Source organism: Erpetoichthys calabaricus, chromosome 8 (genome assembly GCF_900747795.2).
Source record: "Erpetoichthys calabaricus chromosome 8, fErpCal1.3, whole genome shotgun sequence".
NCBI lineage: Eukaryota > Metazoa > Chordata > Cladistia > Polypteriformes > Polypteridae > Erpetoichthys > Erpetoichthys calabaricus.
The window spans coordinates 413,662-438,764 of record NC_041401.2 but is presented as its reverse complement, the minus strand read 5'-3'; the positions used below and the strand labels follow the sequence as shown (position 1 = coordinate 438,764).

The 25,103-nt window shown below is 47.0% G+C and overlaps 1 protein-coding gene across 2 annotated transcripts; it reads left to right on the top strand.

Annotated features, from left to right (window-relative positions):
- Window positions 1-6,051: 6,051 nt before the first annotated feature.
- On the top strand, window positions 6,052-24,902 carry fam171b (family with sequence similarity 171 member B). 2 transcript variants are annotated; one of them, XM_028806050.2, is made up of 8 exons: window positions 6,052-6,329; window positions 16,642-16,875; window positions 18,535-18,627; window positions 18,898-19,056; window positions 19,621-19,791; window positions 20,649-20,765; window positions 23,320-23,443; window positions 23,590-24,902. In XM_028806050.2, the coding sequence occupies exons 1-8, from the start codon at window positions 6,089-6,091 to the stop codon at window positions 24,569-24,571; spliced, it is 2,121 nt and encodes a 706-aa protein (XP_028661883.1). In that variant the 5' UTR covers window positions 6,052-6,088; the 3' UTR covers window positions 24,572-24,902. The 2 variants fall into 2 exon arrangements, with proteins under 2 accessions (XP_028661883.1, XP_028661884.1); XM_028806051.2 differs by lacking the exon at window positions 18,898-19,056.
- The last annotated feature ends 201 nt before the right edge of the window (window positions 24,903-25,103 follow it).

Sequence of the window (25,103 nt, the reverse complement as noted above, 5' to 3'; positions counted from 1 at the left end):
AGTCGCGAATCCTACGGGGGCCGAAGAGGAACAAACGCGACGGCAGCAGCACAGCGACGGAGCGCAACTGTAGCCTGAAATGTGCATCTCCTCTGTGTGACGACAGAAGATCCACGGCAGACACGCAGCGCCCCTCGGGTGTTGCGATTTCACGCCACTCGAATGCCACGGAGCTCCGTTCAGTGTATTTGACGTTCTTGTCTTCATCTTTTTCATCTCTACTTCAATGTGGGGTCCCTGTGCTTCATCATCCTTCTCCAAACAGTCCGGGTGTGCACCTCCACGCCAGTCAAGTCCAATGTCAGCTGGATAACCCCGTGAAAGTTCAGCTGTTTAATCCACCGTCACTGCACCTTATAATACAACGAAAAACATTAAAATTATGATCTACTGCTGAATAAACATGCAGGACTGAGTACAACTACACAACAGACCTGAATTACTAAAGGCAGCAATAAACAAACAACCAAAACATTCATTGTCTAACCCGCTGAATCCGAACACAGGGTCACGGAGGTCTGCTGGAGCCAATCCCAGCCAACAAGGCAGGAAACAATCCCGGGCAGGGTGCCAACCCGCCGCAGGACACACACAAACACACCAAGCACACACTAGGGCCAATTTAGAATCACCAATCCACCTAACCTGCATGTCTTCGGACTGCGGGAGGAAACCCACGCAGGGTGGACCCGGGAAGCGAACCCAGGTCTCCTAACTGCGAGGCAGCAGCGCTACCACTGCACCACCGTGCCACCCACAACCAAAACATTCAAACTTTAAATGAACAAACTTCATATACAGTGCTGTAATTATAATAATAATATATACATAGAGAATAGGACGGAAAAAATAAATCAAAATACATATTACCAGTTATCAGAGGGCTTTAATCTAACACTATACTGGGTGAACTCATCACTCAGGTTTATTAATGGCACCAGTCCATCGATCATGTGAGCCGTCTTTGTGAATCTATCTATCTATCTATTATATAGTGCCTTTCATTTTTATCTATCTATCTATCTATCTATCTATCTATCTATCTATCTATCTATCTATCTATCTATCTATTATATAGTGCCTTTCATTTCTATCTATCTATCTATCTATCTATCTATCTATCTATCTATCTATCTATCTATCTATCTATCTATTATATAGTGCCTTTCATTTCTATCTATCTATCTATCTATCTATCTATCTATCTATCTATCTATCTATCTATCTATCTATCTATCTATCTATTATATAGAGCCTTTCACTCTATCTATCTATCTATCTATCTATCTATCTATCTATCTATCTATCTATCTATCTATCTATCTATCTATCATATAGTGCCTTTCATTTCTTTCTATTTATCTATCTATCCGGACTCGGAGGTCAATTACAGCAAACTAAAGGGCAACAGATAAGGGTGAGCCATTTTGAGTGCGGTAGAATTGGATGCCCACCGAGACTCCAAACTTGACATGTGAAACTGCTCATGAAAACCCGCACTGCAGATGCTACTCTCAAGGGGCTGACGAAGCCCCAGGTGTGCTCCCCTTCAGCTCCCCCATTTTCCTCCCACATACCAAACACATATATGTTAGTCTGACTGGTGTGCCATCAACACTTGGCTCTCACCTGTGCCCGCTGCTTCATTGGCTTTGGCTAAGCAGATTGCAGGATCTGATGAGGTGTTTGCCATGCTGACGCTGCCTTAGTGGGGAGACATGAGGGGCTCCCTCCCCGCTGCGGTCTGATGGCACTGATCGGCTCTGATCAACAGAACAAAGTGTTTAATCTTTCTGGAAAATAAAAGAGAAAACAGCATTCCGATGTCCAAGTGACTTGTGCATTCATGAGGAGCACCAACTGGCCGCCAACTATAGAGACGGTTGGGATGAACGAGTGGAGCCGCTGCAAGTCCCCAAGGCCCGTCAGCCTGTGAGCAGCTTCAGCTGTAACAGTAAGAGCCGTGTGGCGGCACAGCGGTCCGTTTCTGGGGTGCACTCGGTGCTGTGGGCGCCTCTGTCATGGGTGTTCACTTTGATTGTTTTTTGTGGCCTCTCTGGGCGAATGTCTGTCAACAGAAAGTCTTTACCAATCGTTTCTTGTTCTTGAGTAGATTTGAGTTTTTGTGCCTTGTTTAGATTTTGCCTCCGCTGTCATTTTGTTTGTCACAGGTGTCACCATTTTGCCTTTCTGTTGTGAGTGACAGCTTTTGGTGGGCCGGGTTAAGCAGTTGACCCTCTTTAAAGGGAACTGTCCGGACGTCACATTCTTCACTTTGGGGGTGTCATATGTTTGTCACACCGGTGCACACACCAGTGACGGCTCAGACTTCTTATCAGCGCCAGTCGACATTGAGCTGGTCTCGTTGCATTTCCCTGCTTGATCGAGGGAGTCATCAATTCCCAGTTTCTCTTAAATGCTGCGTACACGTGGCTCAGAGTTGCCATAAACATTCACAAGATTTTCGCGTCAGTATCATTTTAGAAATCTCGAGGTCTGCACGTGAAGTTCCGCACGCCCGTTTCAAGCTTCTTCTCACAGAAACACATAAGCCCTCTCGTCTGCCTTCACCTTCTCCCACTCCTGCTGCTCCACTGGTTTGTATTCTTACATTGAAGTGCTGGAGTTTCTCCCCCCTGGGTAATGTATGCAGCTACACCACCTTGGAGTTCCATGCCATTGCTGTCTCCTCTCCAGTTAACATGACCCTTGTTGTTTCCAGGTTTGCTCAGGATCTTCTCGACGAGCTGGATGGGCCGCTCTCTTCCCCCAGATGACGGCAGCCCACTTCTAATTCTCGGGGACCTGAACATCCTCCTGGATGGCCCTCCTGATGCTGACTTCCTTGCTCTTCTTTCCTCATCACACAGCTGTACACCCCGCCCACTGACAAGGCTGGCAGTCTGCTTGACCTTGTCCTCTCACGCGGGTGCAATCTCACAAATGCCACTGTCACTCCTCTGTACACGTCTCACCACTTCTTCATTCAGTTCTCTCTGCTGCTTCCCTCTTCTTCCACTTCTCCTTCCGCCGACACCTCCGCTCCCCCCTCTCCTGCCCATTTCTCTCCCATGGTCTCCTCTGCTCTCACCCTCCTGACCACGTCTCCTCTCTCAACACCAACACTCCACAGACACCCTTTGCTCGACTCTGTCCTCCTGTCTTGTCTGTCCTCTCTCTTCCAGGCCTGCACGTGAAAGACCCTCCTGTGCCTGGCTTTCCAAAGCACTCCACAATCAACGGAGCCACCTCAGGACAGCTGAAAGGAAATGGAGGAAGTCAAAGGCTCAGAAGACCCGGCCAAGTGTTGCTCCCTTTTAACGTCCTTTTCTTCTGCCACCATCAACACTAAGATGACGTTCTATCAGACCAGAATGAACAGCACCACCAAGATACACTCCCTCCTTCCCTCCTCCTCCCCCAACCTCCTTGTCTGCTGACACCTTTGCCACCTTTTTCCAGGACTGGGTGTTCACCATCATCAGTCAGTTCTCACCCTCACTGCCAACCATTATGCCTCCTTCCAAGCAACACCCAACATTCTCCACATTCTTTCCAGTGTCTGCCACTGATGTTCCCGATGTCCTCTCCAATCACGTCGCTACCTGTCCACTTGACCCTATCACCTCACATCTCCTTCAGGCCGCCTCCTCTCACTCATTCCTGCAATCACACATCATTGACGCCTCGCTCAGCTCTGGCACCTTCCCTCATACCTTCAAACACGCTCTAGTAACCCAACTTCTCAAAAATAAGTTAACAACTCCAGGCCTGTCTCTCTCTCTCCTTTCCAAATCTCTTGAAGGTGCTGTTTCTAACCAGGTCTCTTCCTCCCTCGTAGAGAATGAGATGCTTGATACCAACCAGTGCGGCTTCAAGAGGAACCACTCGACTGGCCGACCAGCTACGACTTGCTAGAGCTACCAACATGTCATCGGTCCTGATCCTGCTAGATCTCTCTTCTGTCTTTGACACGGCCAACCATGACACCCTTCTTGCCGCCCGAATTGGACTGCTGTCAGATGGTATGAGTATCGGGCAGATGCTACAGTGTGTCCTGGGGAGGGGAGCTGTCAAAGGCACACCAATCATGCACTGGTGTACCCCAAGGATGGCTGCTGGGTCCTCTACTCTCCTCTCTGTATACCACCTTGCTGGGCTCCATCTTCTAATCATAAGGGCTCTCTTATCAGTGCTATGGAGATGATACACAGCTGTTCCTGTCGTTCCCTCCAGAGGACAATACGGTATCACCTAGAGTCTCTGTATGTCTTACTGGTATCTCCCCCTGGATGAAAGACCACCACCTACAGCTTAGCCTGCTAAAACTGAGCTTCTTGTGATCCCGGCCAGGCAGTCTGCTCAATTCCCCGTCTCTGTACAGCTTGGTTTACTGTCGCTAACTCCTACCAGGTCACTTTGTAGCCCTGTTGGGTGGGGGGGGGGGGGGGGGGGGGGGGGGGGGGTGATTGATGAGCCACATTTCTACTGCCACTCGTTCATGCAGGTTCACTCTGTACAACATCTCAAGATCAGACCTTACCTGACAGAGTATGCAACACAACTTCTGGTCCAGGCTTTGGTCTTGTCGTGTCTGAACTACTGCAACTCACTCCTGGCAGGAGGACCCACATGTGCTATCAAGCCATTGCAGATGGTCCAGAATGGAGCAGCCCGTCTTGTATTTGACCAGCCGAGATGGGCACACATCACTCCTCTCTACAGGTGGCTACACTGCCTCCCTGTAGCAGCACACATTCAGTTCAAATCCCTGATGCTGGCCTACAGAGCAGTCATTGGGTCAGCACCTGAGTATATGGCGACACTGGTGAGGTGCCCACTCAGGTCTGCCAGTGAACAGTGTCTGGTGATGCCATCTCTACGTGGCATCAAGTCTCAATCCTGACTCTTTAACCTGTGTAGTTCTGAGTTGGTGGAACGGGCTGCCCACCGCCATCTGGACTGCTGACTCCATCGATGTATTCAAGGAGCGATTGAAGACCCTTGTGTTCTGTGAACATCCGGCTAATTGAAAAGAGGTGCGCTGTGATCCTTTATATTCCTGGCTATTCAAGTGTCATTGGTTTATTGATTGTAAATGTATGGATTATTACATCTTTCACTTTTGTTACTTGTCCTGCTACACTTGCTGAACAAACAGGCCCTCGCCTAATGTTACTTGATTGTGTTGGTCTCTTTTGTAAGTCACTTTGGATAAAAGCGTCTGCCAAGACTATAAATGTAAAGGATCACAAACGAGACCCCGTGGTCGATATTTGGATATTCCAGGATGCTCAGGAGCCTTCAAGTGTCATCCAGATATAGTCCAAGTATGGCGCAGTGCTGCTGAACGTGTTGTAAGAGCGGGTCGCCTTCTGTGTGGCAGCTGCCGTGGGGGGCTCAATTCTTAAATCGCCCCCCCAATTCGTTTTGCTCACAGAGCTCACGTGTTTCCCTTTGATTTTATTTTTAAGATTCCCTTCATTTTTTTTTCCTTTTGTCCCAACAATCAAGAGACTTCACTGAGTTCGCTTTGTCTATCAGACAAGTTCAGCTTCAGTAAAACATTTGAAAAGAAAAGAGAGAAGGTCTGAGAGCTAACAGTCTGTTCAAGAGCACCAGACACTCTAAAGGGGCTCTCAGAAAGAAGAAGGTCATTATGGAGCACAAATAAACTTCAGACGTCCCAGAGGTGGCTTCTGACTAAGAGGCTGATTGGAGTGAAAACGGCGACCTCAAGGACCCGAGTGGAGGGCCCCCAGTTAGCTGGTCATCTCCTTGCTTGCTTGGCATCTCAGATGGAAACAGAGAAGCGTCCTGAATCTTACAAATGAAAAGCACAATTAACTAATTAATGGTGAGTTGAAACGAAAAGCTGCAGCCTCTGCGGCGCTCCAGGGTCTCCGTCCTTTTTCACACCCCGTGAAGTCCGCGTGTCCCTACCGACGCCGGTCTGCCGCTCAAATCGAGGTCGCTGGCTCCGTTAAAAAGTACGCGCGTTACGTCACCTGGCGCCTTTCCCGCCAGTGTGGAGCATGCGCGATACGCCAGCGGGCGCCCGTCAGTCTCCGTCTACGCGCCTGTTGCCATGACGCCGCATCCTCGAGCTGCAGACTGGCAGACGGGAGGACCGCATCTCCTGGATGCCTCGCTATGCTTCGCCATGTCGCACCTGCCTGCCTTCTCCCCGCTGCTGGTGCTACTGCTTGTCGTCGAGTACGGGAAGGCAGGGAGCGGCAGGGCCGAGCCCGGGAGTCAAGGCATCGTCGTCGTGGAGCAGCAGCAGCAGCAGCAGCCGGGCGGCAGAATGGCGTCAGCGAGCGGCCCAGGTAGGATGGCACGCGGGTGTCGCGCAGATGGGCATGGGAGGAAAACGCAGATTCGAATTTTGTATTGTTGACGATGTGCGCAGAATTGGCTCCTGTAGTTCGTGTTTTACGGTGTGACTCAAGCAAATAAAATACAGCGACGTTCAAATAATAAAGAAAAAAAGAGTGAGAAGGTAAACAAGAAGAGCTAATGATAAAAGAAGAGAGCATGACGGGAAACAGCAGGCTTATAAACACCAGACTGAGAGGAAAGGTGAGAGAAGAAGGGGGAGCTGAAGGCACAGTGTGGAGACGGGCACCAAACTGGCATCAACAGAGGGTTATGGGAAGAGGGGGGTGTCTAAATGTGGGTGCTGTTAAAAGTGCTGTCCCTCAGGGGTTATTGTTGAGTCTGCTGATACGTTTAATACAAATGTACAAATGATTTGATAAGAATATAAAGGATGTGCTGATCAAGTTTGATGATGATGCCAGACGAGGGAGCGAACAGCAGAACAATTACCACAGAGGGACCTGGATGGCACACAGGTTTGGGCAGATCTGTGGACAATAAAAGTCACTGGAAAGGAAGTAGCAAAGTTAGATCTGAAAATGCAACTTATGAGAAGGGCCTGAGAATCATGGTGGACTCATTAAAATGTACAGCCAGACAGTAGACAGAAGCCACAATGTTTACATGAACATTTATTTGCTTAGCAGACGCTTTTATCCAAAGAGACCTCAGTCTGGGGGACAATGTTACGGGCAGGGCTGGCACCCCCAATAAGGTGAATTAGGCATTCACCAAGAGCGCAGGTCACAACGGGGGGAAAAGCCCAGCCGCATGAGTCACTAATAAGCTTGACCTAGGGTCCAAAATAACCTCCCACCCATACTGGTTACAGGACATGGGGTCAAGTGAACAAGTGAAGAGCTCAGAATAATTTACAAGTGAGTTAGAATTCCTAGGTTACAAAACCTAACAGCTAAGTTAGACAGAAATTCACCAAACAAGAGAGTCTTAAACACATTGAGAGGAATCAGCAGGTTGCATGGAGGTGGGCAGCTTGTTCCACCACCTAGGAGCTACACATGAAAAGAGCTGAGATTTGATGTCACATAGAAGTGGCACCACCAGATACTGTTCATCAGCAGGCCTTAGTGGGTGAGAAGGAGCTGAGGACCTCAAAAGTGTCTCCATATATGTACAGGTGCTGACCCACTAACTACTCTGTAGGCAAGCCTCGAGGTTTTGAAGTTAATATGTTCTGCTACAGGGAGCCAACGTGGTGATCTGAAGAGGTGAGGTACATAGGAGACCTTAGACCACTTAAACACCAGACATGCTGCTGCATTCTGAATCATCTGCAGTGGCCTGGTGACACATGCTGGTCCTCAGTCCAGATATGACAAGACCACAGCCTAGACCAGGAGTTGTGCCACATGCTCTGTCAGATACAGCCTGCTTTGGAGGACATTTAGAGTGCGAGTCACGAGACGTTAGGCCTAATCTACGGTATGTAATGCACTGGCGAGGCCTCACCTGGTTACCAAAAAAGACAAAGCAGCACTGAATAAAGACCAGAGGAGAGCAACGGGGCTGATTAAGGGACTGGGAGATATGGAGAAAAGAGGTGAACCTCTCCAGTTTGAGCAGACAGACGAGAAGAGGTGGCAGGATCAAAGTGTTTCAGCAGAGTAGAGGATGTGACTTTAAAACGAGTTCCACAAGAACACGGGAGCACAAGTGGAAAATTGCTCAGGGTAAATTTCACAAACATTTTAGAAAGATTTTCTTCACACAGAGAACTACAGACACACAGAATAAATCACCAGATAACGTGACAGACAGTTTGACTTTAGGGACTTTCAAGACTGTCAAAAAATAGGATTGGCAGGCTTTGTTGTAAGTGTGAAAGAACAAAGAAAATGAGAGTTAATTTAATGTGGCATGGCACCAGCTGAGGAGCTGAGCTATAGCATGGTGCTCATACAGTACATATCCTACTTGGTGCTCCTTATTATTATTATTATTATTATTACATTACTGATGGCTTTATCCAAGGCGACTTATAATATTTGATTTATGGGCACTTTGAGGGAAAATGGACTTGCCAGCTGTAGGATGTGCCTGTGGGCAGGCTGTTAGGCCAGTGTGGCCCTCTGGTGGCAAAGGCCTGGCACTGTCAAGGAGTAGATTTCCCTCGCTGGCACCCTCGTGTGTGACCCTGAGCTAAGCTAGGCATATCACTCGCCAGGGCTGACATTGTAAAGACGTCTGGTGGAATGCTGTGTGTCAGCAAATGCCCTTTCGGATGGCTGGCTTTCACTGGAGGAATATTAAAGAGTCAAGTGTAGTGTGCCCTTTTGTTTCACTTACTTGATGTGATCAGTAAAGCACTTTTCCAAAGCAGTCACTACAAGAAGGTGCTGCTCCTTTTAAAGAATGGCCTGCAGCTGTTTTAAGATAACAACTTCTTGTCTGAGTGCAGGAGGGTAATAATCAGGAAAGAATCAGCCGAAGGTGAAATGGAAGAGTCTGAAGAAGTGGTTTGTCAAGCCACCAGGATACGTTAGCCTTTAGCTTAAATGCAAGATACTCAGACAGGATAGACTTGCTTTATCTGACCAGAAAAAAGAAAGAAGTGAAGTGCAAATACGTGTTTGACCTTATTGCTAGCACAGGGGTGGGCAGATTCAGTCCTGGAGGGCCGCAGTGGTTGCAGGTTTTTGTTCCAACCCAGTTGCTTAATTAGAAACCAATCTTTGTCAATTATTTAATTTCATGGCTTGCTAGTGCTGTAACGTTGCCATGTCAGGTCATTCTCATATCCTAGATTTATTTTCCTTTCTAAGGATATCATCCAAATGATTTGAAGTCTAAAACAGACAAGTAATTCTCAGTGCTTCACTTTTTTCTCTTCACTTTCCTTCCAAGTATTTAATTAAACCAAATAGTGCATGATAAATACACACAGGTGTAAATGAAAACAAGCTAAATGGAGAAATGCTGGTCTCTTTTGTCATTTGCATGGTATTGCTAATTAGGAGCAATTAAAAACCAAGAATACAGCTGTTTAAGACTAAAATAAGCAATAAGGGTTCAAAATCTTAACGAGAGAGACAATTAAAGTGAAGCTGAAGTGTTACTTGAGCAATAAGGGCTTCTTATTAAGCAATTGGGTTGGAGCAAAAACCTGCAGCCACTGCGGCCCTCCAGGACTGAATCTGCCCACCCCTGTGCTAGCAGATGAACGATTTAGATTTAGAAATACATAACTGGTTTTGGTTATCCTGTAGAGCTCACAAGACGCACGTCAACTTCCTCAAATGGCAGCTTGCTCCTGTGTCACCAGCGAGGTGATTTTGTGACGTGAGCACATCTGCTCTGATCACCAGGCTTCCTCCACATACTCTGCTCCCCAGTTTCACAATACGTACTTACCGTTAGGTTACAGCCAGGGTTTGCTGCCTTGCTTAGGTTTATTTTTTGTTTTCTTGTTATTTCTGTTGTGTATGAATGATTATTTTTAATGTGTTTTTGTTTTCTTGTAATTCTTGTTAATACTTTTATTTTGTTATCACTAGTGGGCTCTGCCCCCTGCTTGCTTCGCTCGCCAACCCTTCGCAGTTCTGCTGCTGGCGTATGGGGAAGTGGATGTCCAGTTTAAACAGATTGTTATTTTCGTGTGAATTGTTACATCGGCATAATAGAACTAACTATTTTACATTTCAGCGAGTAATTAACCAAAATAAAAATAGTAAAATGTAATAAATTGAAAGAAAGTGATGTTTCATGTTGCGTTAGAGGTATTCGTTGTTTTATACCTTTTTGTTCTATTTGGCTTTGAAATTAACACACAAATACTGTTTAAACTTACACCTTTACTGTAAAACTTCAGTAAAAACAATTTTTTGAATTAACACTTCGCCTATCGCTTTGAATTTTGATTCCGTGTTTGGACTTTCATCATGACAACACAACGTATAACTGCCGTGAGTGAATTTCGTTTCTTTCTCTCTAATAAATAAACCGACTTTTTTCGAATGTTTGTCCCTGTGATTTGTTAATTGTCTTTGCAAAAGTTCTTCTAACGGGAAACTGTCAACGTTTGAATACGAATGGCGTATCAAGATCTCCTTTGGTGTCTCATGTTAGATGGACTTCGTTACCTTTCTTGTCAGCAGTTAATATTTTATATGTCAGAATTGTTTGCCCAATTTTGAATACAACTAATCTAGTCCAATTGCATAGCCCATCACTCAGATATAAATTCCGTAATAACATTATGATACGTCCTTCTGTCAACAGTAATTCAGCGCTGAACAGTGTTAACAGTTGTAGATATCCTTTGTGATATTGTAAGTTGATGTTTTCATCTTCCTCACCATCACCACCCACTGTTTCAGCAGAGTCTGTTGATACGCATTTCACCAATTAGCCGTGTAACCCATTGACAATTTTTGCATTTATTTGTTGGACTTCATTGTTTCTCTTTGCTAGGATTGTCCGTGTACTCATTTCTTCTATTGATAACCCTTCAGGATCCATCCATCCATTTTCCAACCCGCTGAATCCGAACACAGGGTCACGGTGGGTCTGCTGGAGCCAATCCCAGCCAACACAGGGCACAAGGCAGGAACCAATCCCGGGCAGGGTGCCAACCCACCGCAGGACACACACAAACACAACCACACACCAAGCACACACTAGGGCCAATTTAGAATCGCCAATCCACCTAACCTGCATGTCTTTGGACTGTGGGAGGAAACCCACGCAGACACGGGGAGAACATGCAAACTCCACGCAGGGAGGACCCGGGAAGCGAACCCAGGTCCCCAGATCACCCAACTGCGAGGCAGCAGCGCTACCCACTGCGCCACCGTGCCGCCCACCCTTCAGGATGAAATTCTTAAATAAATTTTGGACATAATTTGTCTTATTTTATTGGGAACGTAAAGTGAGGAAAACGTAAGAATTCATAAAGAGCTGAGAGAGCAGGAACTGAGTCTGTCAAAAGCATTCACACCAATGAGAGGTGAGAGGACCGTGAGAGGGTGTGGGCCGTTAACTGGAAACGGTGAGAGGAGGGCGGGACTTGAAAAAATCTCTTGGCATTAGTCTCGTCTCGTCTCAAGATTTTCTTTTATAATAGAGAGATGTAGTGTGTATGTATTGTGTATTTAGGTGGACTGAATATGTTCCTTGTGTTTTGTGGCCACCATGATGTTGCTGCCTTCATACTGAGATAGAGGAGATGGTCCTAGCGGAGTGTCATTGAGGCTCGTAGTTGTGTGTATTGTTTTGATTTTTCTGGGATTTGTGATTTGTTTTTTGGATTCTGGGTATTGGATAGCAGATTTATTTCTGTTTGCTTTGGATTGCCTTTTTAAGCAAATCCTTTTATCCTGATTTTGTGTTTGTCCTTTTTTGATTTTTGTGAATACATTTTTCATTCATAAAGATTCTTCGTTGGCCTTGTTCTTTAACTCAGAGTTTTTTACAGTTTTTTTCTCACTTGAAGCGTATTTATGTGTTTTTGGGAAATTTAAAAGTACTTTTGAACTGTTTACACCAGGGCCCCATCTTCGGCCTATGCAGCCCTAAATGGCAGCTTCTTGAGATTGGGGTCTGGCTGCCTGGGGCGATCAGTGAAGACCTGGTCAGAGGTTCATTTATTCTGAGGCCTGCTCATCTCTCTTTATACCATTTGGTCCTGCTGCATCACAACACTCACATGGTATTTCATGCCAATAAAACATACGTCTGTTGCGTTCCTTCTTAGCACAGAACATCAGACATTGCTTATGGAGGGTCATCTGGTCTAAAAAGACTCAAAGGGTTAGGATGTCAAGGCAGGAGGGCCACTGCAGCCTGGTTTACTTGTTGCAGCAGTCGTAGTCGCAGTCGTTCCGTGAGAACCCTAACTACAAAGAGGACTATTTCATTTATGTGAGGTAGAATGCCCAGAGGGGACTGGGTGGTCTCGTGGCCTGGAACCCCTACAGATTTGATTTTTTTTCTCCAGCTTTCTGGAGTTTTTTTTTTTTTTTTTTCTGTCCACCCTGGCCATCGGACCTTACTCCTTTTCTATGTCAACTAATGTTGCCTTATTTTAATTTCTTATTTAGTCTTTTATTTTTCTTTTCTTCATTATGTAAAGCACTTTGAGCTACTTTTTGTATGAAAATGTGCTATATAAATAAATGTTGTTGTTGTTGTATGACGTTAGGTACAAGTAACGTGGCCTGGCAGAGTAGGACAGGCCCTGCTGGTGGTGTTTGGTCAGAATGAGCATTGGCAAGTCCTCTTTAATGTATTTAGGTTGTCATTTCACATGAAACACTTTAACATTATAGGCAGGTGACATCACTAAAGATGTGACTTTATTTGGAAGAAGAAACAGGCAAGTGAATGTGTGAAATGAAGCACGAGAGAATAAACAGAGTGATAATTAAAGTTAGGCAGTGCAATAATGTGCAATAGTGAGAAACAAAAGAGCTAAAAGAGTGAAGTGTGTCATCTGAACATTCCTGAAAATGTACAGAGGGAGCAGCAAAAGCAGGTCAAAAAGACACAGGCAGCCATCAAAACTAAGCAGACTCTTGGAAAATTTCCACAATTACACTCGACTTACTCAAAGTATCTATAATTTCTGAAGCAGAATTACAATCTAGATGTCGCACTGTCTTTGTTTTAATCTGGGAGTGTGTTGACAAGGGCAGGACTAAATCAAATGTAATTAAGTAATGATCGGAAATAACTTCATTTAATGGAGTGATATTTAAATTTTGAATTTCAACTTTGTAAGTTATAATTAAATCTAATGTGTGGTTATGATTATGAGTTGGACCTTTGACAATCTGACAAAATCCTACTGAATTTAATAAATAAGTAAAACATTTGCTAAAAGTGTCAGTTTCCACATCAATGTGTACATTAAAATCTGCCATCAGTACTACGTGATCATAATTTATAGCCAAATCAGATAGAAGGTTGCTAAATTCAGACATGAACAATGAATACGGCCCTGGTGGTCTGTAGACTAGCGCTATAATTGTGTTGAAATCTGTTATAATATTTAAAATGAACGCCTCATAGGATGTAAAGTCACCTAAATTTTTTGAAGTGATTTGCATTTTGTCACAATGAATTATTCCAAGGCCTCCTCCTCGACCTGAATCTCTAGACTTATGAAGGAACGAGTATCCATCTGGTGACACCTCAGCTAGGGGGACAGTGTCACATTTACTAAGCCAGGTTTCGGTGAGAAGACACAGATCAGATTTTGTACTTAATATCATATCATTTACCAAAACAGCTTTAGTGCCAAGAGAGCGAATGTTGAATAAGCAGCATTTAAAACTATATGCTTCTTTCTGAACTGCTGATATATTTTTTATTTTAATTTGAAGTAAATTTCTATTACAGATGCCCCTGGTGGAGGGTCTGGTTTTATCCCTTGGTCTAATTATACACCTTATTTTTTGGTTATCAATTAATTTAAGGTTTGTATCAAAACTAAATTTACTGGATGCCCCACAACAGGGATTATGGGTAACAGCTTCAGGATAGTAACAGGTGGGATAAACAACAGCCTGTGATTTAAGATCACATGACTGCGGCCTGGATGGTGCTCTAAATCAGTCAACCAGGCAGTTTTGCTGCCATATTTTGGGATAATACATAAGATCGTCTCCAGTTAGGATAAAGACCATCTCTTTTGAAAAATCCAGGCCTTTCCCAAAAATCATCCCAATTGTTCACAAACGCTATGCTTTTATTTGCACACCAGGTTTCTAGCCTGCAGTGAAGGGAATGCAATCTGCTATAAATCACATCCCCTCTATATAATCTTGGTAAGGGGTCAGATACAACTAAATTCCGACATTTTCTTTTAGCTTTGGTGCATAGAGAGATGAAGTTCCTCTTTAATACCTCAGATTGCTGTAAATAAATATCATTAATGCCAACATGCAGCAGTAAGGTAGATACTTCATCGTCGGCGACACGGTCCAATGCAGCCTATGTCAGAAATCTTGGCCCCTGCGAGGCACTTAACATGAACTGCTGGTTTAACACAGTTTGGAATTTTAACATTCCACACTACGGAATCACCAATTATGAGCACTTTCTTATTCTCAATGTCCACAGGCGCTGCGGAGTGCTGAGAATCTGTTCTGGGTCCGAATTGGTGACCTGAGTGCCTGTGGCTGAATTGGTGCTGCTGACTTCGGCCATGCACTGACTATGTGGGACCAGGAGAGTCTGAAGCCGAATCAGAAGTAGCCGAATTCTCTAAACAAACCGAGTCGATCCAATTTTCGGTTTGCCTAATCGCTATCAGATTCCTAATGCGGTCCTCCAATTTGCGTATTTTCCATACCAACTCTAAATTAACTAAACACTTTTGGCAGGTGAAGCTGTCTATAGCTGGTCGGTGATGTCTGCAGATGCAACACTAATCACGTACAAAGAACAAAAGGAAATGAAAATGAAATTGCTCCATTCATAAATCAGCATGACACCTGGTGCCAGCTATCAAAATAGCATTGACATGAGAGCTGAGAAATGTTGGCATGGCTTTTCATCTTTTAGATGGCATGTTGTGCCCCACTCATTGCATGACATGTCAGTTTGGATGATTTGTGCGAGAACAGCAGTCCATTGGGTTTGCCAACCACCACTCAACAGGAAGTTGATTATCCCAGCAAGAAACTGGCAGGAAGTCATCGCGGATACCCAGGAAAAAAGGAGTCCATTTCATGTGGTACAGTAAATTCATATATGCTATGGTTTTAAAGAAATATCTTTGACTTGAAAAATGTCAGACTTGTTTAATTTTTTTGAGTAAGAATATAAATAAATGTTACTATATCCACAAATTCAGCCAATGTAGGCTCACGACAGAGAAGAAACCTAAACTGCAGTCTAAGTTGATATCCAAGGGGTCCACAGTCCTTAGGGGACATCATGTCAGTCTAACTGAGGGTCACCCCAGCACCGACCTGACTTCACAGTGGACCAAGGTGCAGATCAGTGGCCATCATGTCAGTGGAGAGTGACAAACTCACAAGGAGCCAACCTGAGACCTCTTTCTAAGGCCCAGACTGATGGCTTTGGTCACAATGAGAAGGTGACCGTTCCTCTTGTGTATGAAATATATTTACATCTGCATGGCTTCTTGTAGTGCCCCCCCCCCCAACTCTTTGGATTCAGATATGTGAGACCACAAGGGGGAGTCCACCCCTAAACCCACAAGGCAGACCCCGTCCCCTTCCTTTTGATGTATTGCTAACCTCATGCACAAAACCCCGAGGTGGATGTACCCCCACTGCTCATTCTTCAGTTTTACATCGAAGACCGTGAAGAGGGAGGGCTAAGACTTTGATAGCTGCCAACCTTTGAAATGCCCCTGGGCGCTGCACAGCTTTGGACTTCTCTCTGCTTGTATCTCTGAACCTTTTGCAGTGTGAGCTACGGCTTCGGCCCCAGAGATGTTTCTGGTTGGGATGACGGGCCCTCTAAAATATACAGGAAATGATTGTGTGTGTAGCTATGCAGGTTTGATTTGTGATTGACTGGCACCTCTTCTAGAGCTGGGGTCCTGCCCTGTGCCCTGAGCTGCCACCTCCATGTTGATTAATTAGAATAAATGAACAAAAGCAGCCCTGAAATTCTATGAGCCTACGAAATCAGTGGAGCAGCTGGAGGAGATCACCTCTCAGCTTGGAGCCTCGTAACTAAAGTCTTATTTATTTAGAGTTGTGTTTATTTATTCTTGGAGTAACGTAAAATTCATAAACCCAGTTCACTCAGTTCATAGTCATGGGGTCCCAAAGCCTACCCGGCACCATCCATCACAGACTGTTTTAGACTCGTGCAACATCTGGGCCATCCATAGAGAAACACTCACCCTTACAAGGAGTGAAGGGGCAGTGAGCGGGCGCCGAGTTGTGAACTGCTGCACCGCCATGCCCCCTGCATTTTGATCTGTGCTCTTGTTATCTACAAATAGCATTTGTCCATTTTGTTTTCAGGTGTTTGGCCCAATTTGTTTCCTGACCCTACCAGATATTTTCACTGTGCCCTCACTACTTACTATGTGACTGTTAAGTTGAAATGAGAGTGACGCTCCCCGATGGACTCCACTCCTGACCTCACGCCATGCTGAGCTTGAGGTCTCATCTTACTGGCAGTGGTGGAGGTCACTCGGAGGAATACTGAAGTATAAGAATAACCTGCGCCTGGCCCACGTTGGGCAGAGTCGGCTCAAGCTCTAATTACTAATTACTGCCAGCTCAGACCTCCTTCTTGTGTCCTCTCTTACAGGCTCAGCCTTCACACTGAGGGTCCAAGTCAACGATCTGATGAGCCGTCAGCACTTGCGGCAGGCGGCTGTTGAAGTGTTTGTGAACCACTCAAAGACCAACTCGGGCTTTACGGATGACGACGGCTCCATTGTGCTGAAGGTCCCCTACTCACTGGGGCTGCCTCTCACCATTGTCGCCCATACGGATGGCTTTATGCTAAAGCCACTACCCTGGAAAACCAGCAAAATGCCCAGTGAGTGACCGTTGGTGCTACCAGGTAGCAGAATTTGTACCAGTGCTTTTGTAAGGATGAGCAAAGAGCTAAATGGTTGCCAAGTAGGCCGCCGTGTCCTCACACTGACCTGTGGCAGTTTGTGCTCAGAATTCAGACTGTGGCACCGTTTTGTTTGGGAATGTGGGGCAGCAATGCCAGCAGTGTAGTGGCTGGACTGGAATCGAGTCACAGAGTCACCGAGTCACCAGTTAGCTCAGCCCCAGAGTGAGTCATTTAACCTGCCTGCCTGTGGTCCTTGGCTACATTTCTATCTATAAAGCACGCTGGGATGGTCGTCACCATAGAAGATGTTTCAAATGTTTGTTTGTCTAAGCACTCGGACGTAAAGGGGGGCTAAGCAAGTGGCCGTGCATCTGGGGGGTACAGCAGGGCCAAAGCTGTGGACAGCACTCAGTCGTCACGGACGCTGCCTTCCCACGAACTCTGACCTGTGCTCTTCATGAAGATCAGATTAGGAGCTCTGACCTGCACCTGCTGGCTGCAGTCCACACTTAGGGACCACCCCGAGTATCTGAGGAAGCTTTTCATTTGGCTTGCTAGACTGCTCTGTACTTTGTTATTTCATCAGTGCTGAGCTATTGTCCTCATTACTGACAGACTCCACCATACGATGGACATCCTCATAGCAACAGCGTGGGCCAATAGGAAGGCAATATGGCAGAAGCAGCCGAGATCGAAGCCAATCATTGGACGGAGGTTTGCTGTGTTTGAGGAGCCGCCTCCAAGTGGGGGGAGGGGCTTAGAGCATCTTCTAGAAGGCCGTGTGGCACTGACATCTAGTGGCCTTTTCTATTATTGTCCTCTTGACTGTCCCATAGACACAACTTTGTTGAAAAAGTGGCTTCATTGGGGGCACACAATCCAGCATGTCAGGGTGGCAGCTCTTTTCACTTCAGTAGACAGTCTGTAATGTCAGACATTGCAAAGAGAGTGGGTTTTATTTCGATGTCAAAATCAGACAGATGGCTGCTGTCATTTTCCGCATTGTCTGTTCATTTAAGGTCGTTCTTATTAAGGTGCTCAGCGTTCTTTCTTAACTGGCAGGCAGGTATAAATACAATAGTGGCCAGTTACAGCTGGCCAGTCAGCTTGGCACCATTTGCACCTGGCAGAGCCTGTGCTGACGAGGCTGTTTGGACTAAACATTTACAAAGAAGTGAGAGGAGTCGAGTATTGAGGTGCAGTTAACTGCTGTGATCCCCAGCGCCTCTCATTACACTGCAATGTGGCGTTTCTGATGTGTGAGTTTATTTACATCTGTGCATGTGACCCAAAGTGACTTACCAGGTAAGAGTCCATCAAAGCCAAAGTGACTTACTTACCAGGTAAGAGTCCATCACAGCGAGTTACATGTCTGCAGCTCAAATGACTTTGGGCTGGCTGCTCAGAGAGCTGGTGACCTCGTGATTTAGAGTCCTCCCTCCACACATCCTTTTAACAACAAGAGCGGACTTGTAGTTGATGGCAGCTTTGGACCAAAGCAGTGCAGTCTGGGAATAGGGTAGGTGGGGTGCCTGCAGTACTTGGGGTGCCTGCAGTATGTGGGGTCCCTGCAGTACGTGGGGTCCCACATGTCCATCCATTTGCTCACCAGCTCTGCTCTTGTGTCTTTTGTAGTCTTCTCGTCTGTGACGCTCTCATTGCACCCTCAAAGCCAAGGCAACATCTGGCTGTTTGAAGATTCTGTGCTAATTACTGGAAAATTATCAGGTATGTCCTTTTCTACATTTATTATAAAGTGGCTCTTCATCACATTGCCCACTGGGCACCTTCTGCTAGCGTGCATTCCGCTCCGCTCAGCCTGTTACCCTGCATCAGTGTCCGTTGTCTCTTCAGTCCTCTGCCTCCCTGTAATGAAGTGGCCATTCAGTGGCTCACATCTGCCCTGGCATCTTGTCTGTTTAGCGTGGCAATCACAACAGCGTTCACCAATACATTGTATGCTTAAACCACTCCATGAGCATGTGTATGTCTCTCCAGATGGCAGATCGCAGCCTAGTGTCCAGTTCGCGAAAGGCTTGCTGAAGCTGCCAGACCGGGCAAACATGTCCAGTGTGACTGCTTACCTGACGCAGGCCCAGCTGCCCATAGAAAGGGACTGCTTCCCATACACCATGGGGGTGCTCAGTCATAAATCAGGTCAGTGTGCTTACCTTTATTTAATGTAACGCTGCCACAGATAATAGAAAAGGAATGAAACTCGACAGACAGAGGGAGAGCTGCAGAGCCACATGAGAGCTAAAAGGGGGCCCGGTGGCGAGGCTTTGGGGTCGCTGCGTGTTAAGTGTGCAGTATAAAATGTTAAGACACTCATTTGGCATTGGTTGTTTGTTTACTCTGTATGTGCTTTTTATGTGGCAGGCTGCTCGGCACGCAATGCCGGACTAAAGATAACGACATGAACTGCTCCAGGCTGAATGTGTGCCAGGTGTCGAGGCTTCAGGGTACCAAGGGGGGCTGGCTGAGGAAGTCTTTGAGTTAGCACAGTGCTCCATGTTAGAGAGAAGACGGCCTTCAGCACGGCCAAACACCTGGAGGGCTTACATTTAGTACAGCTGATGTCTTTAGGAATTGAGATGGGGAGACTTTTGGGCGACAAAATGAAGCCTTGGCAAGTCAGGAGTGTTGAAGCTGAGGTCGGCACTCAAAAAGTGTTTCGGTTTTACGGAGCTTGTCTAACTTTATGAGCTTTTGTCGCTTTAGGTTACAAGAGCTTTGAGCTGAAGCCCATCGCAGCTCTCAGTGTGCATCTGCTCTCCGGCGGCAAGAAGGTTAAAGTGGCTGGTCCAGTTCAGATCCTGCTGCCACTGCCAGAGACCACGCGCTTAGGGCCAGCAGATACCATTCCAGCCTGGACCTTTGACATGAAAACCGGTACGTAAGCTAAGAACGATTTACACCTCAGACCTCACGTCACCGAGCGGGACGTTTTCCATTTAACTCCCAATGTAACATGGCATCGGTCTGCTGTCGAGGAAGGACACCTGCAGAAGACATGCCATGAAGATGAACTTGACACGAACCTCTAGTGTTGGAGTAACTGGAGCTTCTCCCCATCTCATCAGTCTGCCCATCTTTCTTTTAAACTCTGCCTTTGTCGGTGAGCTCTGAGCATAAAAGCTGCAGCTTACGTTGCGTGTCTAGGGGGCTCGGGGTCTGACGTGTGCCCTGTGCAGTCAGCTTGTCTACAACGCTGCACCTGACTTTGCTGGTTAAGTGGAGGTCTGACTCCACGGACCCAGAGGTGTCTCAGTTGTAATTTCACAATCTTAAAGCACGAGGAGGAGGTGGGAGACAACACCAAAGATCCACAATTCTGTGGAGAGGAGATATCAGTCGTTGAGAAGCCACAGAGTCAAAGTGGCGCACTTTATACATTCTGATGACCTCAGAGGAGGCTGCAAAGTAAGTAAAAGTGACAAGAAACATCAGGAAACGTGTCCCGACAGAGACTATGGTGCCAGCGCGAGAGCACAGACATCGAAAGTATTTGTAATCGAGGGTCACCCATGCACTGTACCCAGGTGAGGAGTGCCACCTAAATGAAGACTTGTGCTGTGGGACAGCCTGCAGAGCTCTAAGGGCACAAACGTCCTCTTCTTCTTCTGCAGGCTTTACTAGTGAAGTGAGTCTCGTTATTCATTACACCACATTGGGGGGATCTCTCTGAGCCTCTGTAATATCATCTAAATAAAATGAATTCTTCTTCTTCTTATTATTGTTATCTGCAGGTGGCTGGCTGAACCGAGGTCTGGGGACCATCAGGCAGGAAGAGGAAGGCCTTGTGTGGTCTTACGTGGCTCCACACCTGGGCTACTGGATGGCTGCACCTCTGCCTGGGACTTCAGGTACGCTAGGCTGGTACTTGAAGTGTTGCTCATCTCCCTGCTTCTTTGCTGGAGTTTCTGTTTCTGCCTTCAGTTCACGTCTCATTCTCATTACATTTTCTGCTTGCACCTCCTTTTAATTTCTTTTCTCTTCACAAATCATCTTCCTGCCTCCTGCTCTGCTTTTCTTCTAGACGTCTATAGTTGTAATGACAACATATGGCTGGTTAGGACTTACTGCACTTACTCTGCCCCTGTGCTCTGTTTTGACATTTTCTTCCTTATTGCTTGTTACCCCTTTCCGTTTTCTCAGAGATGTTCAAATGTATTCTTATATGGCATGAGTCTATATGACTGGTTATGACTGGTTGGATCAGGAAATGTAAGCAGCCAAAAGAGTGGCAGAGGCTTACTGGACCTTTAGAAAATAGAAACGCACCTCACCTTAACCACTAACGGACATCACAGCGTGCCTCAGGGTAAAGACAGGAGAGGGGCAATGGGGCACTACCAGTGAGTCCTCATTCTGACAGGTGGCAGCAAGAACTTCCATTGCAATATGTAGGGGACCCCTCTGGATGTCACAACTTAAAAAAAAAAAGATGACAAAATCCAGACGTGCAGCCCAGCACAGGTCTGCACCAATGTGGGAGGCCTCAACACTTTATGCAGCCAAGCTCCAAACTCAAGATGCAGGCTTACGGCCTGCACAGGCCCATAATGGGAGAAGAAGACAGGAAAAAAACATCTGGGCCATGAAAATAAAACAAAGTTTCTTAAATAAGATTTATTGAGAATTCATAATTTTTTACAAAACAGAAAGGAAAGTTGGAAATATGGAAAAAGGGAAGAAAATGGCAAGCCTGAAGGCGGACAAATCCAGTCCAGAAACAAGAACCGCACATAAATTTGTGAGCAGGGAGTCTAAAGCAGGAAATCCCAAATCAGAATGAAACGTAAAAAACACACAGCAGGAAGAGAACCTCAAAGTCGATGGAGACGTTTTAGCAGCTGCAGCATTAGGTGGCCCCGGCCCCTGAGGTTCCACATAACAAGGACAGAAAATGAAAATATCCATCCATTTTCCAACCCGCTGAAACCAAACACAGGGTCACGGGGGTCTGCTGGAGCCAATCCCAGCCAACACAGGGCACAAGGCAGGAACCAATCCCGGGCAGGGTGCCAGCCCACCACAGGACACACACCCACACACCAAGCACACACTAGGGCCAATTTAGAATCACCAATCCACCTAACCTGCATGTCTTTGGACTGTGGAAGGAAACCCACGCAGACACGGGGAGAACATGCAAACTCCATGCAGGGAGAACCTGGGAAGCGAACCCAGGTCCTCAGGTCTCCTAACTGTGAGACAGCAGCGCTACCACTTCCCCACCGAGCCGCCAAACCGGCGGTGAGCGTAATAAACAGAAATGGGGTGAAAAGTGGGCCTAATATATTTATACAATTCAAATCAAGCTACCTGTCGCCAAACGAATAACAGGCCCATAGTCTTTTTTAACATTTTGTTGAGTTCATTAAACGCGAGTAACATTCCACACAAGCCAGTCCAAGCCGACCAAACTAAGTTCAAGTCAAATCAACCCTCAGCCATGAGAAAGAGAGCTCGGCCAACAGAGAGAGTCCAACTTTAAGAGGAGGGAAGAGAATCCAATGGACATTCAGCTTATTCTATAACGTTATCGACCCATCAAGTCCTGCCAGGTGTCCATCAAGTTCTGCACAGACCCTGGAGGTGACTTCCAGTCTACATGCCAATAGTGGAGTAACGGCCATGACAGTTTGTTTGTCCTTCTCCACTTGAAGCCCCACACACAGCTGTCAGTGGGTTAGGAGTCGTTGGGACACCACGGCTGTCAGAGAGGCATTTAAAGGTTTTGGTCCAGAATGATGATGTTCATGTGGTGCACACTTGTGAGGCTGGAGCTCGAGTGCAACGTCCGCTTGTCGGACAATTTTAAACGAGACAGATCCATAATCTAAGGAGGAATGAAACACCCAAACAAGTGCGACGGATTTCACACAAAAACATTCAAGACAAGTGGCCTGGCGAGCTTGGTTGGGCAGAATGGCCTGTTGGCGTCTCGACTGTTCTGATTCTTACCAGTCAGGGGGTGTGATAAGGCAGGTGAGTGCCCAGTGGTCAAGTGGAGGAAATGCCAGGGGATTATGTAACGAAGTACGCAAGTCGGGTTTGGTACTGAGGTGGGAAGTGGGCATGTCGCCCACTCTGATGACTCTTTCAGTTAAGACCCCCGTTTTTACAACGATGCTGCGTGGCCTTTCTATTTGCACGTTAAGACCACTCAAGAGCGCCCCAAATCTTGTCACCAGGTAGTTTGTCTTCTGTTACTTGTCTGCCACCTAAATAAGAATAATATTAGCAGTCACGCCTCCATTCCCAAAGCAGCTTTACTTAGTTTAGGAGAGTGGTGGGCAGCGCCTACCTGTACAGTATGTTGTTGGCTGCCAGGTTAGAGGTGCCATCCAGACGTTGGCTAACCGGTGAGCCCCAGCACTCTTAATAATATTTTTGCCATTTCTGTGTCTACAGGTTCCTTTGGCCGCTCCTCGATGGCGGACTTTGCTTTGTATCACACGCACCTGCTCATGGCAATCCTGGCTGGGACTGTGCTTATCGTCATCGGCTTTTTTGCCTTGCTCTTTTGCTACTGCCAGTGAGTGCTCCTTTCTTAACGTCGTGTCGACTTCTAACGGATCGCTGTTTCCCGTTTGGCTGTCCGGTGGTCCTGCTGCACTGTCCATCGTGTGGCCGTGTGTTTCAGACCTGTCTTTCATTGCTCTTTCTTTCTCTTTCTTCCAGAGGCTCAGTCTGTGCCCCCCGAGGAAGGAAACTAAAGGCGTCTAAAGCGGACACCTTGAAGAAGGACCAGACAACCTCCACTAACGGCAAGATGGAGGAGAAGCGACCTTCCCAGGAACACCGTGCAGAGGACGGAAGGCGTTGTCCTTCCCAAGCCACAGCAAGAGCCCAGCAGGCGGATGAGCACAAAGAGGTGCACCTGACTCTGAGCGAGGCGGTCTACGGACTGGCACACCTCTACAACCAGCCGGTCGCCATCCTGCCAGCCCCAGAGCTCTTTGGCGCCTCGGAGCAGCTGGCTGGCTGCAAGTCTGCCACGTTGCCCAGGAAGGCCCAAGTTGTGTACAACAAAGGGATGCAGTCCTCCAGCAAAGACAACTACACACAGACGCTTCCCAAAATGCCGGGGCTCCCTCACCTCCCAAGCGGTGAGGCACAGCAGGTCCTTGAGGGGCCACAAGGCTCCGCCTGCAATCCCGGCAGCTGGGGCAGGTACAGCAGCCTGCTGGAGTCGGTGTCCGTGCCAGGGACGCTCAACGAAGCCGTGGCCATGGGCCCGTTTTGCAGTGAACTGCAGGGCATCTCGGAACAGACGCTGATGGAGCTCTCCAAGGGCAAGCCTTCTCCGCACCCCCGTGCCTGGTTCGTCTCTCTGGAAGGAAAGCCAGTGGCACAAGTGCGCCACTCATTCATCGACCTGCAGAAAAAGCGGAAGCCTGGTGACAGTAATGACACGAGCCTGGACTCGGGGCTGGACATGAACGAACATCATCCTGGTCGCAAACTGGAGCGAGAGAAGATGTTCCTGCAGAGTGTCCCTCAGAGCAAGGAGGACCTGCACTTGAGCAGCAGTGAGAGTGGCACCAGCAGTGGCAGTCAGGGCACGAGGAGGTTACGACTGAGCAAAGACAAGGGCAAGCCACAAGGTGACAAGGGCAGCTGGCAGGGCAGAGAGGAGAAGCCTCTGGTGAACATGAACTAGATGAGTAAAGCAGACTGTCCTGAGTGGGCAGGGGGACGTGGCATTTGCCTTTGCTGCGCCCCAGTCTCTGACTCGAGTGTGCCCGGCTGCTGCCCCGGACGTCTGTCTACACACATCACATCCCACCCGCTCCGGGGCTACAAGCACAATTCCTCCGTTCCCCTTTTCTACACGACTTGTGTCGCTGCATGGCACAACGGACTCTTCCACAGGGGGTTGCATGGCTGCATGTCTCCATTCGGGGTTCTCGTCAGTGTTTTATACCAAAAAAGAGTCGTTCATCTTTTGTGTACTGATTTACACTTTAATACCAATTAAATGTTGGCTGCCACTTTTAATTTGTCACCACTGTTGTGTTACTAGAAGCGAAGACAAAGCAGAAACCCCTCGATCCACGGACCCAAAGTGAGCGTGTGCCCCTTCCGGTGCCACACTTCTCTGGTACAATATTTGTGCTTTAAGCTCCATTTAGGGTGGCGCAGTAAGGAGACCCCCGTCTGGGTTCGCTTCCCGGGTCCTCTCACAGCCCAAA